Source organism: Vulpes lagopus, chromosome 5 (genome assembly GCF_018345385.1).
Source record: "Vulpes lagopus strain Blue_001 chromosome 5, ASM1834538v1, whole genome shotgun sequence".
NCBI classification, from domain to species: Eukaryota; Metazoa; Chordata; class Mammalia; order Carnivora; family Canidae; genus Vulpes; species Vulpes lagopus.
Window position 1 is genome coordinate 40,305,422 of NC_054828.1, and position 12,791 is coordinate 40,318,212.

Genomic DNA, 12,791 nt, shown 5'->3' on the forward strand with positions numbered 1-12,791 from the left:
TTGAGAGAGAGAGAGAGAGAATGAGCACAAGTAGGAGGTGGCAGAGGGAGAAGGAGACTCCCCACTGAGCAGGGAGTCAAATGCAGGACTCAATCCCAGGATCCTGGGATCATGATGTGAGCCAAAGGCAGACACTTAATCAACTGAGCCACGCAGGCACCTCAGTCACTGCATGTTCTAATACCATACAAAAGCATGGTCTATGACTTGTTCTTACAACCTCAACTCAAGGAAGACATAACATATGGGGAAGGGGCACCTAGGTGGCTCAGTAGTTGAGCATCTGTCTTTGGCTCAAGTTGTGTCCCGGGGTCCTGGGATCGAGTACCACATCAGGCTCCCTGCAGGGAGCCTGCTTCTCCCTCTGCCTATGTTTCTGCTTCTCTCTCTCTCTCTCTCTCTCTCTCTCATGAATAAATAAATAAAATCTTTTTATAAAACGAAAAAAAAAAGATTTTGTTTCTCCCGGGGGCACCTAAGTGGCTCAGTTGTTTCAGCACTGGTCATGATCTCAAGGTTGCAGGATTGGGGATCAAGCCCATGTTGGGCTCCTTGCTTAGTGGGGGTCTGCTGGGGTCTCCTTTTCCTTTTGTCCTTCCTCACCATATTCACACTTGCTCACACACTCTCTCTCTAAATAAAGTAAAACTAAATTCTATAATACCAATACTAGAGTTCTCAAATTTTAAAAAATTAATAAAATTATAAAATGTTTCATTCACTCCTTTGACATTTATTTTTTTTTTAATTTTTTATTTATTTATGATAATCACACAGAGAGAGAGAGAGAGAGAGAGGCAGAGACACAGGCAGAGGGAGCAGCAGGCTCCATGCACCGGGAGCCCGACATGGGATTCGATCCCGGGTCTTCAGGATCGCGCCCTGGGCCAAAGGCAGGCGCCAAACCGCTGCGCCACCCAGGGATCCCTCCTTTGACATTTAATAAAAACTTATGACATACCAAATCTCTGCTAGGTGCTGGTGATACATAACAAAATCTCTAGCTTCTAGCTGCTAACTATTTAGTAGCTGCAGCACTTTAACAATTTGGTAGACATATATGACAGGAAAGAGAGCAACTAACCATGCCAAGAGGCTTCAAAGAGTATTAAAGAATGAATAAAAACTTGATAGGCAAAAAAGGGGGAAAGGGCAGTATACAGGAAAATGATTATTATAAAAATAGAAATAAAATGAAGATCAATAGCTAACAATAATTTAATCTTGCTGCATGCTAAGCATTGTTCACAAATTATCCTATTTGAGGGATCCCTGGGTGGCGCAGCGGTTTGGCGCCTGCCTTTGGCCCAGGGCGCGATCCTGGAGATCCGGGATCGAATCCCACGTTGGGCCCCCGGTGCATGGAGCCTGCTTCTCCCTCTGCCTATGTCTCTGCCTCTCTCTCTCTCTCTGTGACTATCATAAATAAATTTAAAAAAAATTATCCTATTTGATTCTCATAACCCTGTGATTCTCCTTTCATCCTGTTTATGAAATGAAAAAAATTGAGAAGAAACTTGCTAAAGATCATACAGCCATATAGGGGTGACATCAACAGATTATGCAAAACTAAGCTGTGAATGATCATAATTTGTTTGAAGAAACAGAAAAAGGTAGGCATGGCCTAGCACACAATAATACTAATGACAGCAACCAGCACTGAGGATACAGTAGTCAACAAAACAGAAAATAAGTATTATCTGTGTCTTATTAGAGAGTAAGTCTATTCCAGGAAGGAAACATAAAGTTTCATCTCATAGATGTAGACTGAGATCTGGAAATGCTAAGTAAATTGTTTAAGGTCATATGCTAATAAGTAGTATAGTGAGAATTAAATCCTGTCTGACTTAAAGTCTGACGCAAAGTCCAAATTCATTCTACTTTACCACATTAGCTTTCTATTATTTGTTCACTCAACAGAAGTATATCCAGTACCTACTGTATGTCAAGCATTGTGCTAGGAATAGAGATGAAAGATATAGTCCATGGCTTCAAGAAATTCACAGGTTAGTCACTGGAATCAAACATACCAAGAGCTGCAATACACTGAGATAAATGCTACTACCACCAAAGTACATTCAGAATCTTATGGAAGCACATATGATCACAGATGAGAAAACAACTTGAAGAGAGGCAAGCCCCAAAATAAGACCAGTCAGGGCTACAGCATTAATCCAAGTCAGGGGCACATCTAAGAAATATCTGGGCGATAAATCACAAAACTTAGTAAAAAGACACCAACTATGATTGTATCATGAGTATTTTTTTAAAGAAGCAAAAAACAAAAACAAAACTAAGAACTATGAAGCCCAACGAGAACACCCAAGATATCCATACCAAAATTCAAAGTCAATGCCATACTTGGTAAGAAACCCATATATTTTATAAGTCATTTTAGGGTTGCTATAGTTATAAAGTTAGCACAATCTATTTTTGAATGTAACTGAAGTATAACTAACATACAGTGTTATTTAAGTTTCAGGTATAACAATATAATGATAAAACAATCCTATACATTACTCAGTGTTCATGAAGGTTAAGTGTACTCTTGATCCCCTTTATCTATTTCATCCCTCTCTCTCTACTTTCCCTTACTTTTGAATCTTAAACATTCATAGAACTAAGAAACATTTCTCAGTCAACCTCCTCTTTTAGATAAATGGTTTCTTTTAGGTACACTTTATGAAGCTGTAATATTCTCAGGAAATATTTAAGGAGAATATACATACCATGTGTCATTTAATTTTTGTCATTAATTTTAATTAAAAAATTATTTTCATAACAGAGGACTTCTAAAGTTTCTTCAAACCCAAGATTCTAAAAGAAGAAAAGCCGGGATCCCTGGGTGGCGCAGTGGTTCGGCGCTTGCCTTTGGCCCAGGGCGCGATCCTGGAGACCCGGGATCGAATCCCACATCAGGCTCCCAGTGCATGGAGCCTGCTTCTCCCTCTGCCTATGTCTCTGCCTCTCTCTCTCTCTCTCTCTCTCTCTCTCTCTGTGACTATCATAAATAAATTAAAAAAATAAAAATAAAAAAAAATAAAAGAAGAAAAGCCATAACAGGTATATATATTGCAACTGTCAAGTATTTCGAATATAGATCTCTATGGTTATCTAATGGAGTTGAATCACATCATTGTTCTGATACCATTAACAATTTTCTTATATATCCTATATCCATATTTTCAACTGCTTAGGTAATATCAATATGCTTTTTTAAATTTTAGGATTATGAAATTCACTATAATGTTATTTCTTAAAATTTCATAGCAAGTAACATTTGAAATGGGTTACAGAACTGCATGACATCTCAAACAGAGAAATGATTATTTCTACTGTCACCAAGCCCTATGTCTGATAACTAGCACAAAGAAAGAAAGATTTCATTTGGCTGAAGTATGAAAATGCCCTGCGGCATGCAGAAGAGCTGGCCCATCATTCCCAATCTCTAAAGAGCTTCCACTTCCCATTAGTTAAAGAGGACTGATGCCATGTCACAAGCTCTTAAAGAGATTCTTTGATTTAAGGAGCTACTCGATGAAATCCAGGATTCATCTCTAAATGCAGGGAAACCCAAGTCAGCGAACAGACTCCGAAATTATAAGGCAGTGTTGGTAAACTGGCATGAAGAAGTCAATGTAAACAATGTCCAAATGCCAAATCCAAAGTCACTAATCAATATTCTTACTTTTAGTAAATACTGTAAATGAAAAAAAAAAATCTATAGGCCTTCTATAATAAAATCGTATGTCACAACTAAAAGCAGGAATATAGGGATCCCTGGGTGGCGCAGCGGTCTGGCGCCTGCCTTTGGCCCAGGGCGCGATCCTGGAGACCCGGGATCGAGTCCCACATCGGGCTCCCGGTGCATGGAGCCTGCTTCTCCCTCTGCCTATGTCTCTGCCTCTCTCTCTCTCTCTCTCTCTCTGTGACTATCATAAATAAATAAAAATTAAAAAAAAAAATAAAAGCAGGAATATAAGAGTGGCAGGTCAATGTAACTATAAGTACATAAAAGATTTCCACTTTAGCCAAGATCTAGAGTATCAGGAACCAAATTTACCCTCCTGCCTGAAACAACTGGAAAAAAAAGTACAAAATATATTAAGTGTTTTTCAAGGCAACGGATATTAGGCAACACAGGACAGTAGATTCCTGATAGATGGGAAACACACAAGATGAATCCTTGACTGTCCCAACTTAATACCTTGAAAGAGTTCCTAGGCTATAGAGCAGAGATGGAGAGCCCAGGCAATGAGGTGAGATGCAACTTAATCTAGAAACAAGATGACTATCATACATAAAGCAAAGTAACGAAGAGTAGAAAGGTTCACAGAAAAATCCAGAGATCTACAGAGGGTATCCCTCAAGTCTTGAGTACTCATTAGTATATACATGTGAGGAAGCTACCCAAGAACAGTGAAAAAAAACACCAAAAAAGGATTAGAGGGAACACCACCCAGGGTTCATACAGATCCAGGAATAGTTTCTGTTTTCACCACCCAAAGTACTGAGATGGGTTTTGCCAACAAAGTGACAAAGTGGTACTACTTGATACAACTTAAAAGCAGGATCTAAAAAGATCAAACTGTTTCCAAGAAATTTAGTTATCCCAGAACAAGGCTCAAGAATACCTAATGAAATACAAAAATATCCAGCACCCAAAAAGGGAAAACTCCAAATGTCTAACATCCAATCAAAAATTACCAGGCATTCAAAAGCAAACATACACAATCCTTCATAAGAATAAGAATCAATCAAAACCAATCTAGAAATTATACCGACAGAATGGAAAGAAACATTAATCCAGTTATAACTGTATTCCATTTGTCAAGAAGCTACAGAAAAGACAAAGCATGAAAGGTATAGAAATGGGAGATATAAAAAAGGACCGGATGTCTAGAATAAAACTGTAATGTCTGAAATAAAACATATGGACACAATTAACAGTAAATTTTAAACACTATAGGAAAAAAGATTAATGAAGTCGGAGACATAGCAAAATTATCCAAAATGAAGCAGAGAAGCCTGAAAAAAATTGAACAGAACATCAGTAAACATCAAGCAGCCTGATTTGCGTGTAGCTGGACTTCCCAAAGGGCAAGTGGGGGCAGGAGAAATACACAAACACACACTTAAATATTCTCACATAAATATATATTTTTAAAAATAATGACCGAAAACTTTCTGAATTTGTTAAAAACTACACACCCATAGATCCAAGAAACTCAACGAACTCCAAGCAAAACAAACATGAAGAAAAGTATATAGTTTCATTTAGGAAGGGTTCTCACTCACAAATTCTGTAAATAAATTTAATCTAGAAATGACTTAGACTAAGATTAATTTTTAGGTTACCTTACCAGGTACAGTCTCAACTGACAATAGAATACATTAATTAAAACAAACACTAACTTGAGTAAAGTACTTAACAGAAATCCTAATGATTTTAAAGTCATAGCAAAATGCAGCTTTAACAACAATGTATTCTAAAAAAAAAAAAAAACAACAATGTATATTTTGTTGCTCTACTAGGTAAATAATTCATCAAAAAAAATCTATTCTGGCAAATTATTTTTTAAAAAGCTAATGCCTATTCCTCTTTTTCTTAATTTTCTTTTCCTTTAATTTATATAGGTCATTCAGAACAGAATTAGGACACTGAAAAAGTTTTAAAGAAACTGAGAGGTGGAACTGAAAACAGAAGCAGATCTGAGGTTTGGAATGGAGCTAGTCCTCCCCTACAAAAAAAAGAAAGAAAAAAAAAAAAAAAACCCTGGCAACCACTATTTTGAAACACCATTACTTTCAAAATATACATATGTATTTTTGAGTATAAAACTGCACTCAATGTGGAAACAAGCTTAAATGTCTGTTTTTAGCACCTCAGTTCACTATTCAGTACTCAAAAAAAATGGAAGTGTTTTTTGGAAAAAGAATAATTCAAGTAAGTGGAAAACAAGGGGCGCCTGGCTGGCTCAGTCAGTAGAGCATGAGACTCTCAGTCTCAGGGTCAAGAGTTCAAGCCTCACGTTGGGCATGAAATCTACTTTAAAAATAAACAACGAAAGAAAGTGGAAAACTAAAGTAATGTATTTTCCTATTTTGTAAAAATTCCTTTTTTTAGGGCTCAGAATACAATTTCAAGATTTTCTGTCTAAAAACAAGAGACAGGAACAAATTCTGAGTATCTACTCTAATGGCTACCCTTCCTGTCATGTGGGTTTCCTAAAATAGAAGTCAATTTAATTATTCTACCATTCTGCTTAGAGAATGGTGGGATACTTCAAAGATAAAAAATAGTTCCAGTGGGAGAGCTGCCAAAAATATATTTACTATCCCTGGAAATAATTAATGTCGACATTCCTTTTTCCTTTCTAAAAGAAAAAAATACATACACATTTAGTGACTATATATATATTTTTGGTTTTATTTTATACAAATAAAACACCTTCAGAAAGCATATAGGAGTATAATACTTCCCTGTAGGATCAACACATACATGAAAAACAGCACACAAATCTCTCTGAGCACACAGACTACAAATATTTCTGAGCACACAGACTAAGTTACCACTGCAACATTGATGAACTTGACTTCTACCTCTTTTAAATAAGAAATCTAAAAAGAAACGTAATTTCCTACAACGTACAGAAATAATATTTTGTTATTAGCCTATTAACAATAGACTTATTCCTTGGTAACAATTATTCACTGATAATGCCCTAAAGTGCCTCAGGTATAAAAGGTAAGAATGCCTGGAAATTGGAAGTTCCAAACTACTCATGTAATCAGATTCTTTTCAAGAGAGAAGGCTAAATACACATTATTTTGAGCACAACTATAACAATTCAGAGTTTGTACTTAGAAAACCTACACTGATGTACTTGGAATGCACGTAGCCCAATATCTATAATGATACAAATGGTATTTATTTCACTGACCTAGCTACCAATAGGATTTTGACATTCAATTCCCATCCTAAAAACACTTTCCTACTTAACGCAAACCCAGCACCATAAACTTAAAAGACAAAGATCTGCCTACTAAATCGTTATCTAGCTGTCATCACGATGTCGGTAACCCGCATTTCACAACTAGCCTTAAAAATACCTTAAAATGACCTCCCAAATCTTAATCAGGTGATTGATGTGATCATCTCATCAGGCTTGAGTTACTGTACCCATTTAAATTACTCGCTACAGCAACAGTTCCGACCAATCAGAACTGCTATTTGAGATTCTCTCTCCTGAAATCTGTTCTTAGTTCACCGGTTTCAAAATCTGAGTCACTTATTTTTAGACACAAAGGTTAATAAGAAGCATTTCTGCATCAAATACACATAACTGCACAGGAAAGGCTTTATCCTCCCCACACCCCCCCCCCCCCCCCGCTCCCACCACCACCACCACCACCACCACCACCACCACTCCCCTTAGGAAACTATTATTTTCTCTCTGTCTCTTTTTTTACCAGATTATCAGAGGACAATGTGGTTTGCATTTCAGCACTGAAGACAATTAGGTGACAATACACGGTTGGCAGAATGAGACATTATAAAGTTTCGCAATATATAACAGGCATTAATTGCTAAGGTCGTGATGAAACGGGCCGCTGGGGCGCCTAAGCCCATCACGCCTTTCCGCGGTCCAATGCTTAAGCCACCGGGATCCCTTTTAGCCCAAGAGCCAAAATCAGGAGCTCACACATAAAGTTTCCAGGATGCCCCCTTTTTTCCATGAAAACAAGCTGCCTAGAAAAGAACACTTACATTTGCAGCATGACCTGGTTCAAGAACACCCCGTCCACCAAAGCCACATACTCGTCCAGGTTGGTCCCGTTTCCCGCAGCCAGAGGTCCAAACGTTTTAACCTAGAACAGAAGGCTCGTTGAGGACACGGACGCCCACCTCCATCCCCGCGGCCGCAAATAATGCAGCAAAACGTACAACAAATAACCCCCTACTTACCCAAGTGACCAAGGGGCTGGTCATGAACTGCTCCAGAAGGGGGGTAAAAATCTCGTTCTCCATTTTACAGATAATGTATTTGAGAAAAAGGGGAACTACCACACACACACACACAAATACATATACATATATATACACGCCTAAGGGGATGGATGGATCGCTAAACGTTGAAGAAGTACGTAGGAATCAATGAAAGTCCATTTCTGGCCCAGGAAGAAAAGCCCATCGTGGAGGGGAGGCAAACTCTCCCTCCCCCCAAAAAACGCCCCAGAGGGGAACGAGCCCCAGACCCGAGAAGCGGCTTCGACAGCAGCCACGAGCCGCAGCCTGCGCTGGAAATGTCTGTACCCGGCGAGGAGGGGCAGAGAAAAGGCATCTGGAGGAGGAGGAGGAGGAGGAGGAGGAGGAGGAGGAGGAGGAGGAGGAGGAGCAGGAGGAAGGGAAAGGGGGCTGGAGCAGCGAGACAAAAAGCCCGTCGAGGCTGCCCAGCTCCTGCAGGAGCCGGACCAGCGAGGCTGCCCGCGCTGACTCAACCCCAACGCGGGCTAAGCGGGACGCCGCGTCGGGGCCCCCGAGCCGCCGCCGGCCGCCACCCCCGCGCCGCGCTCCGCGCCGTGCAGCCGCCAGCGGGCATGGAGCCGCGCGGACCCGCGGAGCCTCCCCTGCCCGCAGCCCCTCACCGACGACGGGCAGGGCTCGCCCCTTCCCCCCGAGCCCACACCATCCCTCCGCCGCCCGCAGGCCTCGCCTCCAGCCCCCTTCCCCTCCCGGGGGGGGTGGGGGCTCGAATGTGCGTCCCTAAGCCCCCAGCTCCCGGAGCCCCGCAGCCTTCGCAGCGCGCCTCCGGCAAGCCCGGGCCCGAGTCAGCGCCGCGCTCCAGCCGCCCCCTCCGCCCGCTCTGGAGGAGCCGGAGCAACGGCCTCGGAGCCGCAGTGCCGCAGCACACCCGCGCCGCGCCGCGCCGCGCCGCCCAGCCGGAGCCGCCGGCCCTCCGTCAAAGGAGCGCGCTTCTCCCTCCGCGCCCGTATCCTTCCGCCGACTCCCCGCCCCTCCCGCGCCGCAGCCTCTGGATTGTGGGAGAAGAAAACCGCTGCATGGGCGCGCCCCCGAGCGCGCGCGCGCCCCCGGGGCCGGCCCCGCCGCCGCCCAGATTTTGGCGGCGGGCGCGGGCGTGTGCGCGCGCTCGTGCAGCTGCTGCGGTGCCCCGCGGCCCGCTCGCGCCGGGGACTGCTGCCAGGGCGTGGGGGGCGGGGGTGCAGGCTCGGCCGCTCGTGCCTCATTATGGTGCGTTTCCTCCCGGAGCGCCTGCTTTGATGTGCCAAGGGGAGGGAACGAGATCCTTCCCTTCTAAACACGAGGGATGCAGGCAGCCCTTTCTCGGACACTTTGGGTCTGTTGAGCGAGCTCTTCGCCCGCAAAGCGGAGTAGGAAAACTCAATGCAGCAAAGAGCACAACGGGGATCTGACTGCACGCAAACTTGGTTTTGTTTGTTTCTGTGTTTGTTCTTTTTACCTTCTCTCCCTTAAAAAATAAATAAATAAATAAATAAATAAATAAATAAATAAATAAATAAATAAAATAAATCCAGGTCACTCAAGCATGAATGCTCTTCAAAGTTGCAAGGGAATGCAGTAGGATTTTAAATAACCAAAGCTGTCCTTCAACACGTTGGTATTCCCTGGCTGGAGCAAACGTGATTCAGACATTGTGTTGGACTATTTGGCTATTGAAGAAAAAAAAAAAATTTTTTTTTCCAAACAAGATCAAGAGCTACTAAAAGGAGACATTTGGAAGTCAGCCAAGATGGGTGACAAACATTACATATTTGTCATAAATCTCTATGCTATGCACGACTGGGATCATTAAAGTAATTTTAACAGTTCCCCCAGCAAAATCCAATGTTACTCCTCATTTTGAAGGAACATACAGATCTTTTCTCTGGGACAAAATGGGCACATAAAACAAAAAAAAATTTTTTGAGAAAATAAATGTAGTATTGCGGTTTTGTAGTGTGTGTGCTTTTACATTTACCTAAATATCTACTTTGAGTACTTATCTGATATTTTAAAGTAGCAGGAAAAAAATGTTTTATAACACTAAGAAACAGCAAAATTTCTTAATCCGGTAACTGAGAGCCTGGGCTCTAGAGTCTTCCTGCCTGCTTTAAATCCAGGCTCTGATACTTACCAGCTGTGTGAGCCTAGGCAAGTTAGTGAACCTCTCTGTGTTTCATTCTCTTCATGTATAAAGCAGGGATAAAAATAGAGTTAAATTAAATGGCAACCTGTAGTAAATGCTCCATAAAAGTTATTGAGGTTTTCACCATTATTCTCCCCAAATGAAGAATCTTTAAGAAAAAAAAACTTGAAATATAACTTCTCTTCCTTTAGTTAGAGGAGAAACGGTCTCGCTGTGGAGACCAGAGAAATGCCTTCCAAAATCATCTTAACTGAAATTAGGATGCATTCATGTGGCACTTTGCAAGGTGTGTATGAAGTAGAACCTTGCATTGCCTGCACCACTATACAGCTTTGGGTCATCCTGCTTGCTAGCAATCTTTTCCTTTTGCTCTTGATGACTCTTTCTTAATCACAGTCCTTTATTTGGAAATGCAGAGAGAGAGAGCTGGCACCAAGAATAAAGCATGACTTTCAGAGCAGCCCAATGCCTGACATGCCCACCTCCTTTCTAATCCCTCGGCAGCATGACCAAGCTACATGGAAGTGTTCATGCCTATACTGGGGTTTATCTTCAGACAGACCCACCTGCTTCAGCCATAGATGAAAAACTCATAAAGTATTAATACCAAGTACAATAAGTTAGGGGCATTTTGGACAGTGATGACTGGAGTGTTAACACATTAAGATAGAATTTGTATTCGGTTTACATGTAGTAGCTAGCCTTCACAAATCTGGATTCCCCTCTACAGCCAAATGGCCCCAGATGCTTCCTGGTCTATCTTTAGCTTTTACACACACACACACACACACACACACACACACACACACACTCAACAAAGAAACATGAGGAGTTAATTGTAAAAACAGGAAGCTTTAGACCAGACTGAGGTCTGGAGTAACTTATTTGAAAACCTACCAATTCACAATTCCCTAGTTTAACAGCAGCCTTAGAAATGCTTTATAATATCTCAAGAGTACAATCAGGAAACTTCTTTGTCTGGCACAAAAGGGATTGTACGTTATACACTATTTAATGGTCTTCAATTTGCAACATCCTGTAAGATTAAATCCAAAAGTTTCCTATCTTCCTTTCACTTAGGAAGAGATTACTCAAAATTTCTTCCAGGTATTTTTTTTTTTGGACTTGATAGTCATTTATTTATCCTGAATTCATCCTTTCTTAGAATGTTAAATCCAACAGGAAAGGACTTTGGAAAAATCATACCCATTTGACTAGGGCCCAAGTTACTTGCTCTGCTCTTTTCTGATCAGAAGTTAAATGTTTGGAATGGACCATGATCTAATTTAGAAGTCACTAGAGAAAGATTCTCTCCCTTGTATTATAATTGAGGTTTCCCCTGAGGTTACACATACGTAATACTACCTGTATACCCAGAGCACCCATGCTAACCTCCATCTTGATCTACTATAGGAAGTGATAGATTCACCCCAAACACATATTGGGTGACACATACTTACAGAGCTAGTCATATGCATAAGCTACCACAATGAAAGTAACACAAACACAACAGCAGGATGGCACCGTTGTTTATAATTGCCCAAAAATGGAAACAACCCAAACGTCCATCAACTGATAAACGAATAAATGAAATGTATTATATCAATACAGTAGAATATTTTGGCAATAAAAAAGAATAAAGTATGATATGTGCTACAACATGGATGAATCCTGAAAACATTAAGCTAAGTTTAAAGAAACCGGTCACGAGGTACCACATATTGTACGATTCCATTGATATGAAATGCCCAGAAGAGATTAATCTGTGTAGACAAAAAGTAGATTAGTGGTTGCCTAGATCTGGGGCAGTTGGGAGGAAATGAGGTTGGTGGCTTAGGGATATAGGGTTTCTTTTTGACAAAATGAAAATATTCTAAAGTGATAGATGCACAGTTCTGTGAATATACTAAAAATCATTGAACTGGACACCTTACGTGGTTGAATTGTCAATTAATTCTCAGAAAAAGCTGTTTTAAAAAAAGACTGGCACCATTGCTTCATGAATATTTAAAAAGAAATGACTTCAAGAAATCCAATCCGTAGGGCACCTGGGTGGCTCAGTCAGTTAAGCGTCTGCCTTCAGCTCAGGTCCCAGGGACTCCTGTGATCAAGCCCCAAGTCGAGCTCCCTGTTTAGTGGAGAGCCTGCTTCTCCCTCTCCCCTCTGCTTGTGCTCTCTCTCTCACTCAAATAAATAATTTTTTTTAAAAAAGAAATCCAATCTCATACACTTTTCAACAGGGTCTTCAAGCCCTCTTGATCTAACTAATAAGATTTTAAACTCACCTAAGATCATAGAAGGCATATGTCTTAATTATCTAACATGGTTTTAAGAGAAACGTTATCTAATGAGAGATAGGAATTAGATATGTGGTTTAACTTCTTTGAGCATCAGTTAAGCATCAATTTCCTCAACTGTAAAATGGACATACTAGCTTTGTTTCTCCCTGGGCATCTGCTTAGACAGTGGATGTGCTCTATGCCATGTGTAAACTGCAGAGGGAAGGAAACTTGGAGAGAGACAATGGGGCAGAAAGAGGGGTCCTCCTCTCAGCCCACTTTCAGGAGCTCCTCTCAAATGCCCTCATGCTGTGCTGCAAACAAAGTGAATCATCACCAATTC

General features: G+C 41.2%; 1 protein-coding gene across 3 annotated transcripts in view; it reads right to left on the reverse strand.

Moving 5' to 3' along the window:
* CCDC88A (coiled-coil domain containing 88A) overlaps positions 1-8,949 on the reverse strand; it is a 133,356-nt gene extending 124,407 nt beyond the window's left edge. For all 3 annotated transcript variants that reach the window (XM_041755671.1, XM_041755670.1, XM_041755669.1), the window contains exons 1-2: positions 7,970-8,949; positions 7,772-7,872 (exon numbers count right to left, since the gene is read on the reverse strand). In XM_041755671.1, coding sequence (XP_041611605.1) covers positions 7,772-7,872; positions 7,970-8,032 — 164 coding nt within the window. In that variant the 5' untranslated portion in view covers positions 8,033-8,949. The remainder of the gene's footprint in view (positions 1-7,771; positions 7,873-7,969) is intronic.
* Positions 8,950-12,791: the final 3,842 nt, after the last annotated feature.